Raw genomic sequence first — 17,409 nt, 5'->3', positions numbered from 1 at the left:
GATGAGATTTGATCTTCATACATAACCTCATCCATGAAGTTTATGTTTGTAATTCCCATCGAGGAACTCATACGAAATACTGTACTAAACAAGCATTTCCGCTGACTTTCATGCAGCAAAAGTTCATGAATTCTCTCCGCAAGTCACCTTACTGGATTAGTCAGGCGAAAAGTTTCAACAATTACCGAGTAATTCTACCATCCAAACCCAGCGTAATTTTTTTAAGTCACAAATGTTTTGCTTTCAAATTTACGACTCTTTATTTAAAATGAAAAGGGGAATGTTACTTGGGGTCAGATTAAGGATTGACACATTTAATTTGGTAAAAAGGAAAACATATTTAAAACTTTTTCTTTTTCCTATGTTAGAAAATTGAAAAAAATAAGATTTTGTAGAATCTTGCTCTGTTTTTGGAGTAATTGGACCTATTCTTCCTATTGGGCTTTCTTTAATAAAAGTCCGGGGGCCAAGTCTTTTAACCCAAAAGGATAAATAAGTTCCTTCGGATCGTCTTCCTTCATTTCGTTCAACAAATTTGAACGAGATTAGGGTTCTTACTTAATTCTACTATTTCCTTTCCGGTCAAGAAATACTTGAAGAATCAAATTCGAATAGAAAGCTCCATACATAATTCAAGCTGAAAAGATGGGAGGTCACGGTGGCCTGAATATTCTTCCTCAAAAACGATGGAATGTTTACAATTACGAGAACCGCGAAAAAGTCCGGCGCGATGAGGAAGCTGCGGCTAAAGAAGAGCAGCTCCAGCGCGAACAATCTCGCAAGCGCGACGCCGAGCTCCGCCTCGAACAGCTCCGTCGAGCACGAGGCTTGTCTAACACCTCAACCTCAACCTCCACGGCCGAAACCATAGCCGTAGCCCAAGCCCAACCCCAAGCCCAAGCCGATGAAAAACCGGCTTCGGTAGAGTTGAAATCTGAATCCGACTCAAAACACATGAATTTGTTCGAAGGAATTCGAATTTTTGATCCGATTGATGAGGTTAGAGAAGTTAGCAGAGATGAGAAGAAGGAAAAGAACAAGAGAGTGAAGAAGGAGGAGGTGAGGGTGGTGACGGCGGAGGACGAGAAGTATAGGCTAGGGTATGGACTGGTGGGGAAAGGCGTGAAATTACCGTGGTATATGGCGAAGCCGGGTGGAGATTTTGCTGATAAAAAGATGGTTGCTGATGAGGATCATGATTATGGTGGTAAATTGGAGTTTGGGAGAAGGAAGGATCGTAGCAATGTTGGTGCTGATAGTGAGGGTAGTATGAAGAAGAAGAGTTTGGAGGAGTTGAGAGAGGAGAGGTTGAAGAGGGAGAAGAGGGAAAAGGAAAGAGAAAGGGCTTTGTTGGGGGAGAAGTCGCGCAGGGATGGAGGATTTTCACTGCGGAGATGACTATGAGGTTTGAGCATTCTCCAAAGTTGGGTGCTATTTTTCATTTTCTGATCTGCTATATTGCATTTCTCTATTTAGATTGATTATTGGTTTGTTGGGTGGGGTGTTGTGTTAGTAATCTGAATGGAGCAAATAAATTTGTATGGACTCTTTTTTCACTTTGGTCTGGAAGCTGATTGGTTTTTTAACTGTATGATTTTGGTAATGCTTTTCCCATGTTTTATTCTCTAATGAGATGGATAGTTTTGGCTTTTCGCTGTATCTCTATTGAAAGATGTCACTGTTAGTTGTGATTTAGTCTGTTTTCAAGCAAACTACTGTAGTTTATCATGCAAGTCTGAATTTTTCCTGATGATCAAGATTGTACACTCTCCTGCGAGTCATCTATTTGTAATACATGCTTGTATCTTACTACGTGATGCTTGGTATTGAGCAATTTTATGGTGTTCAGAGGTACTTGACATCTATTTGTAAAAGGATTATATGCTGATGGTCATTGGTTTTTTAAAAACCAGTGACCATCAGTTCAGTTGGTTGTTATTTGTTTTAAGATATTACAATCAATCTTCTGATGTTGCATCTTTCATTGCAGAGGTGAATCATAGTTTCAGTTTGGAGCCGTGCTTATATCGGAGTCATGTACCATAACATTTCTTATTTTTTGGCACTCTGTTTTCATTGGATGTTCCACATTCATGAAAAATTTTTGGACACTCTATTGTTAACTGAGCTGATGGTCTGAACGTCCTCAGAAAAGCAAGATGTGGAAGATTCTGCTGTTATTGTGGAGTTCTCGACATGAATTGTGGCCCTGTTTTTTGCAATCTTAACTGGCACGAGTCTTCTGTCTCTTCTGGTACAAGTTTAATGGCAGCCAGCTGTGTCAAACGCCCCCTGATCTTGTAAATAGCCAATTAGTTGGAGATAGTAACGTCAACTTATGTGTTGCTCCTTGTACTTTGCTGTTACATAACTAATACGATGCTCTTCCTGCAACTGCTAAGTTGTCTATTTCAGTAAACAAGGAATATTATTCTTTTGGCCTTTTGGATGTGTGCCTATGGACTGATTATTGTATCAGATGATCTCAAAAAGAGGGTAAATTGCGCGGTAAGGGGTCTGTTGATGGTCGGTGTGGATTGATTAATGTATAAGCTCAAAAGGAGAATTGCAATAGGCAGTAGGTCTGTTCCTTGGCGAATCTCTTATCAATCTGTTATAATTTGCCAAAATGCTGCCTTTGTTTTGTATTCGTCATTCATGTTACTGATTCAGTTGTCATACAATGTAATTGGGCGAGAGGTGGAGAGATGCAGATAACATCGAAGATCTTTATTTCGGGGAATTGGCCTCTATCAAGTTCAATGTTTGTGGATTTTGGCTACACTTGAGACTTGCAGATCATTTCTGCAGTTTGATGCTGTGCCACTCAGCTTTGTTTAAATGGCCTGTATCAAGTTTCAAGTTAACGGGTTTTGACTACACTTCATATTGACAGATCATTTCTGCACTCTGATGCTGTGGGCTTAGTTAAAAGTATTCTGTTATGTTTAACAATGGTTACACTAATCGATGGTTTTATTCGCACAATCTGGACTGGCCAATATCAGCGGAATTGCCATAGCTGTGCTAATTCTTCTTGTGGATTAATAAAATCCCAAGGGAAGCAGACGTTGGCCGCCTGATGCTCTTAACCAATGACACCTTTTGACGCAAAAAGAGTGATGGCAACGGGTGTCGAATTAATGTAAATTGCTTAGCTGGAAGCGCCTTTTTTCACTTAATTAAGTAGGGTTCGTTTCCATCTGCTCCCAATAGCAGTAAACCAAATGGGCGGACGAACAGCTAATTCAATTTTAATACCGCATTTTGGGATATTTGAAATACTATTCTCCATACCGGAGCTTCTAGTCTTTAGTTAAAACTCATCTGTAACCTTATCTACACATAAAATATGAAGGCATTAGCAAAAGGTTTGATGAGGACATGAAAGACAGCGTTTTGGGAGGCGAATCTTTCTTGGTGGTCAGTAACATGCGACCGGCCAAACCATTCACACCCCTGGTACTACATATATTGCTTCGCAGTGTCTCAGGTTTGAAGGCCATCGTGATATATAATCCACAGTTGTTGAGGCATTATTGACTAACATCCAAGAGTGCTCCCAAAAAAAATACTACATAGTTGTAGGCCTTGCTTTAATTTACGATGGTGAATTGGAGAGGATAAAGGAAGTTGGTCTGTGTACCGATTAAGTTTTCGGTACATAAGCAGAATTTACTTTGTCATCATTAATTACAAAATTTCTTCTATATGCTTGGATGGAAAGGCTCGATAAGCGGGTTCTTTTACATGTTGCAAATCTAACAGTCCCCTCGGTAAGTCCAGAAACTCAACTCACTTGCTAGAGTTAGAGCTACTGGTTTCGTGCTTCCACATATTTAGAACATGACTTCTTTTCTGTTTTTTTTCTTGATAAAGTTGGAAAGTAATCCAATTCTTCTGAAATGTTTGATATCTTCTGCTTAAATTGGCATTACTTGAAGCAGTTTCAGGTGGTAGTATTGAAGGTGAATCTTGGATGTGCAATTTGCAGATGGAGAGTTTTTCAAGTAATTTCAAAGATCAATGGTGAGAACTTCTCAGAAATAGTAACAAATTGATTGAAAGATCGCATGTCAAGGTTTAAACCTGTACTAGTCGAGTTAGTATAGGTCTGTAATGTGGTAGTATTTCACGAACTTTTGCAGGGTTGGAAGAATGTACGGTTGATTATAGCAATAAAGTGGTGATTGCAAAGGGAGATGTCAGATTTGATCAAAATGTCAGAAACGGTATATAAGGAACAGAATGGAGGATGAAGGCTGTCTGTCAACGTGGGCACTCATCTTTGTGTTTGTGTAGGTTACCCTTCTCAAGTGATCCACGCTTTGATTAAGAATCAGCAACAATTGACATTCATTTTGATTCTCTTAAATTTTGCCTTGCACTAAATCTGTTGTTTTGGTAGCGTTTCTAGTAGTAATTGTAGGCGTCATATCACAATTTAGCAGAGTAGATACTTCTTCAAGTACACTAGACAATAATAGTAGTCATATTGAATCAAAGAACGGATTGATCCCCAAAAAAAAAAAAAAAAAAATTCAAAGAACAGACACTCGCAGTTAACCACCAGCCTGTAAGAAAATAGAATGCGAACCCACATCCACATCATACAGATAAGAAGAGTGCAGCCTCTTTGGCCTATTAAGTGTGTACTGTCTTCAATCTCCATAAAGTACTGAGCATTTTTGATACTCAATTTTTTAAATAGTGACAACGAAAATTGCTTTTGGGTTTTGGATTGTGAATTTTTTTTTTGAATTCTTTTTTAGTTGCAATAGATGCATCTCTTAATCAATTTTTATTTTTTTTCTAACTGTCATTTTATATGATACATGTCACATTGTCACCTCACAAAAAAATATTACATTATCATTTCTAAACTAAGATTTTCAAATAATTTTCTATCCACGCAAGCCCGACTTATTCATAATGTTTTGATGCGACAATAATATGTCTCAATGAAACATATCCAACAACGGCTTTCTATCATACAGAAAAAGGAAAATTTTTCGACTCTGTCATGTATTAGCTCAAGTCTTATAATGGATTACCTCAAAAGGAAAAAAAAAAAAACCAAAGAGTCTGATCATGGCTTGAACAAAAATGGCATGGCAAGAAAAGAGCACAATTTCTTTAACACCCCCCCCCCCCCCCCCCCACAACAAAAAAAAAAAACAAAAAACCCCACCACAAAGAAGATTAATGAAGATCAGAAGAAGTAGAACATAGCAATTTGATGCAAACATTCGAACGACTAAATTCAATCCATACATCAAACCCATTTAAAACACTCAAGAGTAATATGATGTGGCCATCTTCTATTTCAGTCCCTAATATATGAAGTGACCACTGTAAACAGTAAACTGACGAGTTAGCAGAAAGGGATCATTTAGACAAAATCCTCACTACCTAAAACAAAGGCCACATTGTTAAGGAAACTGGCATGATCCACATACTATACTACCAAACAGATTTAAAAAAAAACAAACAAACAAACACATACATATGTATATACATACACACAAGGTCCTCATAAACAGATGAATAGCCATGGAATAATCTGCAAGGCCCACGCACTAGTAGAGTGAGGAAGATGTACCCCAACTTCTTCATGCTTTATTCTTCTTCAAATATCATTAAACATGAAGGTTAAAAAAAAAAATTCAATCATCATATCACAAAAGCCATTGTATGTACTTGGTGCAGGGCTTCATTAATCTTTCAGATTCTAAATGTACACAAAGATATGAAAACGACCATGAAACTAGTATCACCAATTAAATAGGATTAAAAGATGCATATCAATAGAAATAAAACGAGGAGCAGTACAACTACCCATAGGAAAGGATTCCAAAATAGTTGTGATGTCTTGAAAATCATACTCATGATTAAATACAGATACTTAATCGATTCAAGACTCCAACAATAAGGAAGATGAGCCAGCAAATGGGATCCAAGTCTCCAAATAAATAACCAAAAGCAGATCTAGAGGAAAAAGTCCGAAACTAGATGAAGATCCTAAATTGTTCTATCTACTCTTAGATATGGAAACCAGGTAGGCGAATGGTGATTCAGTTTCAGGCAACGTTGACGTGAACAACTTCCTTCCTCTCCTCAAATTTCACCATGGGGATGACCACCTTCAGGACCCCATTCTTCATCTCAGCTTTAGCTTCATCTTTTTTCAGCAACCCTGGTTCAAAAATCTCATATGTAACAGCATACTTTCTGCCTTCCTTGGGCACCCCGTCAACATCAGTAGCATCTTCAGTACCCTCTATTTTCAGGTTACCGTTCTCAAACCAGATTTTCAGGCCTTCTTTCCCTACCCCGGGGAAATCAAACCTCAGCTTTGCTGCTTCATCATCAACATGCATCTCGAAAACGTTCCTGTTTCCAGCTTTTAGAAAAGGGTTTTCTGCAATAAGAAGAATAACCAAAGAAATCAGGAAAACGTGGAACCAATGAGTACAAAAGGAAACAAAGCTTTGTGTCTTAGTCTACCATATGGGAAAATGCCCCTCTTGGATTCATCAGAGAAGATTTCAACGGCTTCCTCGGAATCAGAGCAGAACTCATCTGCTGCTTCAGAGTCGGAGTCAGAAACGATGAAGGTGGAATAGTTAGGAGCGGAGAGAGGGCGGAAAGTGAAGGTTTTGGTGGTGGGGAGGAGCTGAAGGCGGTGGGGAGCAAGTGAAGTGGTAGCAGCTAGTTTTGGACGTGCATTTGTGATGATCAGATGCTTCTTCAAGGAGGAGGCAGCTGTGCCCGTGAGGAGGGTTCTTAGGGAAGCCATTGATGACCGAATTGAAAATGAAGGTTTTCCTCTGTTGAAAGTAATTTTCTTGGTATCAGTCAAGTGAAGGAGGACATGTGGGAGAATGAATCTGATGGAAAAATTTGTACTAGAGAGGAGCAAGAGCGGGGATATGGGATTGTGCCACGTGTAATCATATTGATTACAAGTGCTTTGCTGTGATTTTTTTTTTCTGATGAATTACTGATTTGTTGTAGCAGCTAAATTCATCTGCAATGGAGTATGTACAAGAAAAACTAATGTATATACAAATGCATTTTGGCTAATGCATTGAAATAAATGTATTTAGTTGTTGGGGAATTTGGAACATTTTGGATCAGATGAGGACTTTGAGAGCATGGTGTTTCAAGTTACGGGGCAAATTGTGATGGTTAATTATTCATGGTGATGGTACCAGTATGGCCAGCAGATGAACCAACATTTTGCGAGTGTAATATACTTTTTGTGACCTCAAAATGTAGTGAGATCAATTTCATAATTCTGAAAAATGATACAGTAGTATTAATTTGATAAGAAAGTGAGAACAATGCTGATGCGTATAAACATAATACTATATAGTAGTCCCTATTAATTCTTAACTTTCTGTATGCTTCTTAAAATGATGATATATAATATGTACCCCTATAATCCTGTGTAATGCTTTTTTGCTTTTCTTATGTTAATATGCAATTTACAATGGCAAAAATCCAAGGCATCTATTAAGAAATCCAATCCACAACATTAGGGATACGCAATCTTATTTATAATTGAGAGTCAAGCAATTCAAATTAGTATCAAGCTAATTCATCAATTTGAATGAAAATGACCATAAGCATATTACTTACTTTAACTATGTTAAGTTTTGAAATGCTAACCCCTGTCTTACTACCACATACTGGCTTTGTTTGGATTGCATTTTTCTGAATTTTTTACAGAAAAATTACTGTAGCGATTTGATATACGTGAGGTAAAAAGGTGATTGAAAAATCTATTTTTCTTTGAAAAAGAGAAAAATTGCTTTCTAAACAAAGCCACAACAAAACAGCTTAAACCAGACAAATGCTTAAATCGGCATAGCAACCACTAAAATTCATGTAATTGGCCAGATATGGTGTCGCACAATTTTGACAACAAAATTAATTGAGGCATCGTGGGAAATGAAGTGCATGAAATGAAATACTACTGACGATTGAAACCAACACTGCAACGCTTCAGTGTTGAATATCAGTACACTAGTGTCACTAGAGCATTTTGTTTTGCCTTCACTTTTTGGGTGGTCGGAACCTGGACGGGGTTGGGAAATGACAGACAACAGTAACTTATATTCTTATCTCTTTGGGGATCATTCACAAACAGACAACAGTAATTTTTAAGTTGCTTGTGGCAAATTTAAATGGCTAATATTGCACAATTATTTCCTCATTTTCTTAAAATCGACATTAGATTTCACAGTGAAACTTAGACCTTTATTTCACAGTGAAACAATTTATTATATACTTAAAGGCTGCTGTACATACAATTCTTAAAAGCAAAAATTAAAAAAGAAAGACCGCAAGGAACTAATAGAAACTCAGAAAGTTTATGCTAATTATCTCAGAAATGTTTGGAAAAACATAAAAGAAATGACCCACAAGCCACAAGTAGGAAAACTTGTTTTCACAGTGCTGCTTTTTGTTTTGTACGCGGAGATGTAGCACTTTTTGTGATGTGATGTATGTGAGATAAAAAAAGTGATTGGGAATATAAAAAAGTAGGTTGGAAAATGTGTTTATGATGCAAGCGAAATATTATTTGAGATAAATTTTGTATCCAAATACTCCCATTATTATTACATCACCGAGCAGTTATGCTTTAAGCATGCGTGGGATGAGAATGGGTTAATCCCGCTCTTCTGTGTTAGTAAGCACTTTTGTAAATGGGTTCTTTCGACCGTTGTCCATTGCTCATTTCGACCCTTGTCTTTGAAAATATACGATCGTTTCGACCAAAAACATTGGTTGTGTTTGGATTGCATTTTCCGTCATTTTTTATGGAAAAATTACTGTAGCGATTTGATATATGTGAGAAAAAAATGTGATCACGGAAAACGACAATATTTTCCGACGGAAACAAGCAATCCAAACAAGGCTAAAGATCAGCTCAAAGCTCTATGAAACGGAAAAAAAAAAAAAAAAAAAGAAAAATGAAGCATTAGGATCAAATTTTTCATGAATGCATGCATTTACAAGATACTAGTTATAAATTGATGAGGGCATGCAAAAGAGTTAAATCTCTAAATGGTGCTTGATTAATTCTCCAAAATTAATATTAATTGTCAATTGTACGAAAATTTTGATGGTAAGAATTGTTACCATTTTTAGTCAAACAAGAGCTAAGTATGCAGTATTTAGGTAGTTGTTGCTGCATAGCGTCCTACAAGAATCTTTGGGAAATTTGTGTGGTAAGTAATACTTTCAAAAAAAATAAATAAAAAAATCGGGGTCTAACATTCAAAAGAAATATATCAAGTTAAACAAACTCTTAAGATGGTGCCTTAATTAAAAAGCAAAAAGAACTCTTAAGTTGGCAAAAGTTGGTGAGTCTGTGTGTCTCGGGATTCAAAAAACCTTTGGCATGCGCCTGCAACTCAGCAGAAGCAGGCAAAAGATGGATGCAAATGGTACAGAATCAAATTTGAAAGCGACACGGGGAGCAGAAAAAGTCTGTCGCTCCCTCGTACCATTAACATGATCCATTCCAAAAGAGAAGCCTAAAACAAAATGTTTTGATGGAAGGAAGTAACTCTTGGAGAGAATCGAATTTTCATCCAAGCATGTAATTTTAGTTATGATATCTTTAGACAAAAATGATCCATAATTTCATGCAGTCCCGTTTGGATTGTATTTTTCATGATTTTTCATGAAAAAATTACTATAACGATTTGATGTATGTGAAAAAAAAAAAGATAATAGGAAAATATGATCACGAAAAATGATGTAATTTTTCGACAGAAAATGAAAATCCAAACAGGGCTTAGCCAGTCACTCTTCAACACACATAATCTGGCGTTTGATGGATCGATGTAGAATGCAGGCATGAGGCTTACATGAATCATAAATTGGAGCCGTTTGTATTGCGTTCTTTTTTCTTGAATTTGCCAATGGAAATCGATTTCCACCTCGGGGCTTACAAAATAAGCTGCTTTTTTATGTGCCAAAAAGATATGAACTGAATATTAGCAAGTACTCATTTGTAAGCACTTAAGGGCTACTTCAATAAATAACCGACCCTCCATTGGCTTTGCTAGGATTGGACGAACCGCGCCAATGGTGATAATAAAAGAACAGAAGAGAGCCCAAAATAAGAAAGCTACTAAATTTGGACAAGCAAGTCTCCATATTGAGTTAATCACCCACATCAACTTGAAAAATCACTCAGTATGTGATTTAATTCGTTGTAAACAATTATTATGTAATGAACGGCAATTTAAATAATAATTAAGTGTTCATTATTTGTCATCTGAAGACCAATCATCTGTTGTTTTCGTTTTGAAATTCATTGGTTAATTCTCCATTTAAATTTCACAGCATAAGGCTGACAGAAATTGACCAAATCACAATCAATCAAATGCACAGTTTTCCCACTAATTTCAGCATTAAGATTTGATTCGTTTGTCAATGAGTATTATGCAAAATTTAGAAAAGAAAAGGAAAGAAATCCATCCGCTACACTCTGGATTAAAGATCACTAATACAAACATCATTTTATCCATAAAATCATAGAGCATAAAGAACCCACCACAATACCTCACCACAAAATTTTAGCTAGAAAGCTAAAACAGGCCCACCCTGGACCTAAAACAAAAAAGACTAGAAAGCTAGACAATGGTCGATTTTTCAAAAGGATGCACTGCAATCGGACGCCATAAGAGCTTTGTCATCAATTTTATTGACCCTGATAAAAGCCCTTAAAATCCCATCTCTCATCTCCGGCTCAATTTTTGCAACCTTGATATTCATGCCAATCACCTCGAAACTGCCCTTATAACCCCTCCCTTCTTCAGATTCGTGTTCCGCTTCTCCTTTACCCTCAAAGAATACAGTATTGTTCTCAAGATGGACCTTCAGACCATCTTGGCCAACACCCGGCATGTTTACCCTCAACAGACAACCGCCCTTCACTGGGCTATGCATTACAGGCATCAGAGGCCCTCCTGTTTGAAACGGGTGGGGAACCAACCTCTGTGTTGGTTTTTGTTTGGGCGGGGAGTCTGAGCTCCCGGTGGAGAAGAAACGGGTGGCGATGGCTGTGTTGAAGGTGGTTCTGGGTCGCAGGGATTTGGGCAGGAGGGTGATAGCTGCGGAGGAAGCCATTTTTTTTGCGTTCTCTTTGGGTGCAGACAAAAAGGCTCAGGCACTAGTAGCTTTTGTCTTGCTCAGCTGTGGGGATGTTACTGGGTGGGACGCTACGCTAGGGTTTTATTTTGGGAATTGAAATTGGGAGTTATCGAACTTTTCTTGCCATACACGTGGACTGCAAAAGAGGAGGAAAGATTTTCTGTTTTATTTTTTTTCCTTCATCTTCATGGAAGTAAAATGGACGACAAAAAAATAACTATTGCAGATTGCAATGAGGTAGGCCAATTTTCCTTTTTAATCTTTTTTGGGTTTTTAACTTTTACGTTTACGTTTTGGCCAAGTATTTGTAGGCCAGCTGTATCTGATCAAATGTTTCTTCTTCAGAATTCAGATAGTACTCCGCTGCCCTGCTGTGCTGGCTGGACAATAAAGTGCAGTGCAGCGCAGTCTTTTCTTTTGGTAATCTCAATCTGGCCTATGCACAGTGGCTAACGTGGAATTCTACAGCCTTAATGCCCGTGGATTGACAGCAATGCAATGGTGGGGTGGATCATGGATGGATGGATGGATGGATTCCTGAGTAGTATTTTGGGTACTGCTATCTACGGCTTTATTAAGTGCTATCAACATTTAGCTTTAGCAAGCTACCTCTCTCAAACATGGATGATGGATGACTGAGATTTAGAAGCTGATCGCGTTTTGGATCTACCTTCCCTTTTCTAAGAAAATAGAAATGAAAAGATGGGTCAGTGAAGTTCTCAACCTTGAACTAAACTTCCAGGATCACGCAGATGCATTCAGAAGCAAAACGGAAGAACTTGCTTGCAGTCTTGCAAGAAAACCAAAATCCTTGCCAATAGTTTTCCTCTAAACTCAGCATAAAGTCCTTTCTCTAAGAAGTAGGGAAGCAGAAAATGAAACGCAAGGAATTAATCAAACATCATATAAACATCAAATTATCCAATTGTCACGGGTTAAACAAAAATTACAAGAAAATCATTCATCAGGGAGCATGCATCCCAATGGGACCAAGACCAAGAAAGGCCATCACTATTCACTGCTCGATTCAAGTCATAAACAAAACCCACTTAACAAACTACCAAACAAGATCAAACATCCACAAACAGCTAAAGTAAAACATTAAAAAAAAAAAGTAGTAGTAGTACTAGCATCAAATTAGCAACTAAACAAAAGGTCTTCAAAGCTCAAACAGACTAAGCTACGGCTGTGTGTTGCCTTCCAAATAGATCCACAAAACCCCATGTTTGATCTCAGTCTTGAGGACCTTGTCAATCTTGTAAGCCTGCGGCCTAAACCCAATCTTACCCTCATAAGTCCTCCCAGAATCTTCATCTTCCATTTCTGCTTTTCCTTGCCCTTCAAAGAAAATGGTATTTATCTCCTCATCCAAACGCACCTTATACCTATCTTTTCCAACCCCAGGCATAATCACTCTCATGGTCTTGAACTTGGGATCCTTCTCTGTTTTCAGAGCAATTGCTGCTTTTGGGCCCGAAATCTGCAATGGGTGGAGGGTGTACTCCTCATCTGGCTTGGGCAACTCGGAATCAGAGGATTCTGAGGTTGACCCTGTGGAGCTGCTGCTGCGCGAGAACAAGGAGCGGCTGATGGCGGTGGAGGTGGTGGTTAATGGGATTCTCGGGTGAAGGAGTTTAGCGTAGTTGGTGGTGGAAACGGTGGCGATAGTGGCTCGTCTGAGAGTGAGGGCCAACAAGGAGGAAGCCATTTAAAGGCAGTTCTGGACTAACCTGCTATGGGTCGGGGGAAGGGAGTGGGGATCTGAGGGGTTTTAGGGGGGTATACGTAGGAAAGGATTGAAATTTCGGAGAATTGTAGGAAATGTCTGATGTCTTAATTTACTTTACCAATTGTATCGCACGTTAATTAGAGGAGGTTAGTCATACATAACTCATAAGACACCTGTCATTTTCGAATGTCCAGGAATATGCAATTACAGTCAATTGAGTACTGCGTTACTAGCCAATCATTTTTATTTCCTCCCCAAAAAGTTTTTACATTTTTCACGAATTCACATTTTATCTCACATGCATCTTTTATATAAATTTCAGAAAATAACAATCCCAATTAGGTCTAAGACGTATGATGGCGATTGTTTGAGGGTTAAGCTTTCATAAATGCTTACAACGTGATAAATATTTTTACACGAACTGCATCAAGGTTGAAGTCACTTATCAGAGCAATTTTTGTAAAGCACTTGTTACTCACTCGTGTAAATAAAATCATGTAAAAGTGACATATTCTTTATGCAAATTTGCTCCACCTTTAGGTTAACACGGAGTAAAATAAAAGGCATTAAGATCCTTATGTAAAAAAAAATTGATAATTGAATATTGTTGAAGTAAGGAAGCTAGCTGTTTCTCTATACTTGATTCAAGACTTCCTCGCTCAAAAAAAAAAAAAAGATCATCCGAATGGAGGAATCAACAAAACATGAAGTAAATCAGCAAGGAACAAACCAAGCAGTAATGATCCCTAATCTTTCCTAACAAAAGATTTTCAACACAGTGATGTCATAATCTATGATCATTAACAACGTAATTGATCCCAGACTCAAAAAAGGATGAAACTAATGAGTCAGCAAAAGGGTTCAAGAACTGACCTTAACATCTCCCTATCTATACATACTGTAGATCTAGAAACAGAAAATAGAACTTTAAAAGGTGGGAAAAAAAAAAGATATGAAGCGCTATTAGAAGTTAGAAATGGGACGCCAAGAAGACAAGTGCTCATCCACTTTCAAGCTGCGTTAATGTGCAAAATGTCCTTCCTCTCCTCAAATTTGAGCTTAGGAATCACCATCTTCAGCACTCCGTTCTTCATCACAGCAGTAGCTTCATCTTTCTTCAGCATCTCTGGCTCAAAAATCTTGACCGTAATAGCATATTTCCTGGCCTCCTCGTCCATCCCACCATCAGTACCACCTCCGACAGCCACTTCAACGCCTTCTATTTTGAGGTCGCCATTCTCGAACCATATTTTCACACCATCTTTTTCCACTCCTGGCATGTCAACCCTGATTCTAGCGGCTTCTTCATCACTCTGCAGCTCAAGAATGTTCCTGTTTCCAGCTTTCAGGAAAGGGTTCGCTGACCAAATAAAAGAAACTCTTAAAAAAACATAATCAGAAACATATCAAGAAATCACACGTTAGTGGTAGAATTAGTATGTATGTCATTATTAGTCATTACCATAGGGAAGAGTGCTTGGGTTGGAGATATTATCAAAGCAAGATGCCAGTGTTTCAGCCTCAAAATCTGAGCCGGAATCAGATTCAGATTCTTGAGAAAGAATAGTACCGGTGGCCTCACTTTTGGCCGAGAGAGGGGTGAGAGCAGTGAAGCTAGTAGAAGAAATGAGGCTAGGCAGTTTGGAAGGAGGTGGCAGTTCTGTCACCAGATGCTTCTTGAAGAAGAAGGAGGTGGCAGTTGGAAGGGTTGTGAGGGAAGCCATTGATGATGAAGATGAAAAACTGGAAGAGGGTTTCTTGTTGTAGGAACGAATTTGCTTGCAGCGAGTAGCCACGAGAAGGGAGAGTATTAAAGCAGCTGGGAGAACCGGATCAGAGAACATATATGCATATGACAATTTTTTACTACTACAGTACAATCGAGAAACAGATAGGGATGGGGAAAAAAAAAGGATAGAAATTCTAAAGGAGTATGATTCCAAACTAGTGAAAGTAAGAGTAAAAGAAGTATAGAGACAGTAGACTTTAGTTCTGCCACTGTTGTGCTTCGCTTTTTAAGTTCACAATCTGGCACCGCTGGTGGTACCAAGCTGGTGGTATGCTTGGAGATGGGAGCGTCTGTTTAGTATTGGCAGCCAAAGAAAATTAGATGATTAGTGCTAGAATTCAATGAATGGTAAAAATTTGGGGAACTCGTTTGGATTGATATTTTCTAGAGTTTTTTTTTTTTTTTTTTTGTAAAAAAAATGTAGTATAACACGTATTTTTTTTGGAATTCTTTTTGTAGAATAATGTACTACATTCTTGAACCCAAGTTTCAAGCCTCCTCCTCCAAAAATATATGCCCATGTAAGCTTTTCTTGATTTACTAATTTACTCGAGAGAAAAACCAGAATGAAGATTTGATCTGCTACACACGCCGAGAGAGAGAGAAAAAAGCAATAATGAGAAATAAAATACAGGAAATTTCCAATACATCATCTTTCTTTGAATTAAAGAGGCAAAAAAAACAACATGGAAGCTACTAGGACACTAGGGTAGTACTACATCAGAACGTTAAACTTTGCCGGAATCATATCAAACACGAAAAGTTATAGCAGTACAAGAAGATCAAGGATCATTGGCTTTAAACACAGTTGTCATTTTGATGATCATGTTCGTAGGATCACTCTTATCCAACTCATAAGTGGCCCTCTTGACAAGCTTAACAATGCCGAATTGCCTAATGGTAATTAACATGGAATGAGCCCTCCCGGCTTTCAAAGCTGCCTCCGCTTCACCCCTGTATCCGGACGATTCAGTAGTGACTCCACTTTCGTCCACCGACTCCAGAGTCTTGTAATCCTCCTTGTCCATGTCAGTTTCGATTATAACTGCAGCACTCGAGCGAGCGGAGGAGCAGCGGCTGGTGGTGGTGCTGGTGAATCTGGTGACAGAGGAGATGGGGGTTTTGGTGGGGCGGCGAAGGAGTAGTTTGGTCAAAAGGGGCATGGTGACGGTGGAGTTGGAAGTTTTCTTGAGAGCCAATGAAGACGCCATTTTTCCCTTTCGTTGTAAAAGAGCAGTAGTGGAGTGGTGGGTTTTTTTTAGCGAGTCTGGAGAAGTGGTGATTTTAGAGAAGCTGCCGAGAAATGAGGAGTGGGCTGTATTCAGCATCCATAGCCATACACTTGGCAACAGAAAAAAGGCATGATAATAAAGGAAAAGTCTGAAGTAACGAGCGTTATGATAACGAAACTGTTTTTACCTGATATAACAGATAAAAACACTTTTAGCGACCATTTGATTACCTGTTATACTGGTCATCTAAATAAAATAGTACCTAAAAATATGGTTAGTAAGTTTTACATTAAAAATAGTAAGTTAACTCAAGAAATTAGTAACTTTTATGTCTCAAAAATTAAATTTGAAGAAATATGGAACTTACTTTTTTTTTGAAGTAGATAACTACTCTATATCTAAAACTTACTTTTTGGAGCGTAAGTTTAGTTCAAATAATAGTAAGTTTTTATAGACTAATAGTAAATATTGTTGATAGAATAGTAAATTTGGGTTAATCATCAAAACTTACTAGTTTATGGCATAAATTTACTATTTTACTTAAAGAAACTTATATGGAACAAGTATTAGGAAGTTTATTTGAAATAATGCTAAGATTTTTTATTAATAATTGAAACTTAGTATTATAGTTAGTAATTACTCGTAATGTAAATGTATGATACACAATTGTACGTATCATTTATAAATGTTATATGTTTTAAGCATTTTAAATAAACTATGAAAACTTTTTTTTTTGCATATGACCTTATAAAATATGTAAGAATAATTTGTCATATTATAAATTTTGAATTATTTTTGAATTTGTAAAAGGTTAAAAAGTTTGGATGACAGTAAAAAAAAATCTTTTGAGTTATATATAGAATTGCACTTATCTATACATCACAATTTCCATATATGGACACCGATGAATATAATAAAATGGTACGCAATTTTCATATATTAATGCCTATGAATTTAATAAAATGGTAAAATCTTAATAAATTTATTTTCTGGGTCACAAGTATAAAAATTAAAGTTGTATTAACATAGAATAATCTTTGAAAATTATAGTAAAATTACCCATATGTTAAGTTTTGTGACTTTCAAACATACTTTGTATCATTTACATTATGGATTTGTATCCATATGTTTTCTATCAAACTCTTTTTTTATTGGCAAATGGTAAGTAAATTATTATAAAAGGGCATTTTATAATAATCATAATTTTTAATAGATGAATTTTATGTAAACTGTTAAAATTATGAATTCACAAACGACTAAATCTGACTACTTTATGACACATATTAGTCTAAATGACTAAAAAATTACTGTAATCATGTACACGTTGATTGTTGAATTGAAATTTCTTTTATTACTAGTACAAGTTCTTCTAATCAAAGCAAAATAAAATCAAATATCTTTTCCTTTTGTATGCAATAGTTATGCTTAATAGAAAATTATTAAACCATTTTTACAGTACATAATTTCTCCTAAAATTTGTAACA

General features: G+C 37.2%; 3 protein-coding genes and 1 long non-coding RNA gene across 5 annotated transcripts; 2 read left to right on the top strand and 2 right to left on the bottom strand.

Annotated features, from left to right (window-relative positions):
* The first annotated feature begins 481 nt into the window (after positions 1 to 481).
* Positions 482 to 2,442, top strand: LOC140004112 (uncharacterized). 2 transcript variants are annotated; one of them, XM_072061735.1, is made up of 2 exons: positions 482 to 1,423; positions 1,991 to 2,442. In XM_072061735.1, exon 1 carries the CDS (start codon positions 646 to 648, stop codon positions 1,396 to 1,398), a length of 753 nt encoding a protein of 250 aa, XP_071917836.1. In that variant the 5' UTR covers positions 482 to 645; the 3' UTR covers positions 1,399 to 1,423; positions 1,991 to 2,442. The 2 variants fall into 2 exon arrangements, with proteins under 2 accessions (XP_071917836.1, XP_071917835.1); XM_072061734.1 differs by having other exon boundaries at positions 484 to 1,405.
* Positions 2,443 to 3,310: 868 nt separating this feature from the next.
* LOC140012491 (uncharacterized) lies at positions 3,311 to 4,468 on the top strand. Its single transcript, XR_011819652.1, has 3 exons — positions 3,311 to 3,776; positions 3,948 to 4,029; positions 4,149 to 4,468. It is a non-coding gene; the product is annotated as an uncharacterized lncRNA (long non-coding RNA).
* A 1,373-nt stretch (positions 4,469 to 5,841) lies between these two features.
* Positions 5,842 to 6,862, bottom strand: LOC140013030 (heat shock 22 kDa protein, mitochondrial-like). The gene is made up of 2 exons (XM_072061967.1): positions 6,508 to 6,862; positions 5,842 to 6,421 (listed from the first exon to the last, which is right to left on the bottom strand). The coding sequence occupies exons 1-2, from the start codon at positions 6,797 to 6,799 to the stop codon at positions 6,081 to 6,083; spliced, it is 633 nt and encodes a 210-aa protein (XP_071918068.1). The 5' UTR covers positions 6,800 to 6,862; the 3' UTR covers positions 5,842 to 6,080.
* Positions 6,863 to 13,692: 6,830 nt separating this feature from the next.
* On the bottom strand, positions 13,693 to 14,704 carry LOC140013099 (24.1 kDa heat shock protein, mitochondrial-like). Its single transcript, XM_072062169.1, has 2 exons — positions 14,367 to 14,704; positions 13,693 to 14,264 (listed from the first exon to the last, which is right to left on the bottom strand). The coding sequence occupies exons 1-2, from the start codon at positions 14,626 to 14,628 to the stop codon at positions 13,915 to 13,917; spliced, it is 612 nt and encodes a 203-aa protein (XP_071918270.1). The 5' UTR covers positions 14,629 to 14,704; the 3' UTR covers positions 13,693 to 13,914.
* Positions 14,705 to 17,409: the final 2,705 nt, after the last annotated feature.

Source organism: Coffea arabica, chromosome 8e (genome assembly GCF_036785885.1).
Source record: "Coffea arabica cultivar ET-39 chromosome 8e, Coffea Arabica ET-39 HiFi, whole genome shotgun sequence".
Lineage (NCBI taxonomy): Eukaryota > Viridiplantae > Streptophyta > Magnoliopsida > Gentianales > Rubiaceae > Coffea > Coffea arabica.
This window is presented reverse-complemented; position numbering and strand designations above follow the sequence as displayed.

Coding starts and splice junctions, on each gene's coding strand:
- LOC140004112 (XM_072061735.1), top strand. CDS start 646: ATGGGAGGTCACGGTGGCCTGAATATTCTTCCTCAAAAACGATGGAAT.
- LOC140013030 (XM_072061967.1), bottom strand. CDS start 6,799: ATGGCTTCCCTAAGAACCCTCCTCACGGGCACAGCTGCCTCCTCCTTG. Junction 6,422..6,507: donor GAGGGGCATTTTCCCATATG/GTAGACTAAGAC, acceptor TTCTTATTGCAG/AAAACCCTTTTCTAAAAGCT.
- LOC140013099 (XM_072062169.1), bottom strand. CDS start 14,628: ATGGCTTCCCTCACAACCCTTCCAACTGCCACCTCCTTCTTCTTCAAG. Junction 14,265..14,366: donor CCCAAGCACTCTTCCCTATG/GTAATGACTAAT, acceptor TTATTTGGTCAG/CGAACCCTTTCCTGAAAGCT.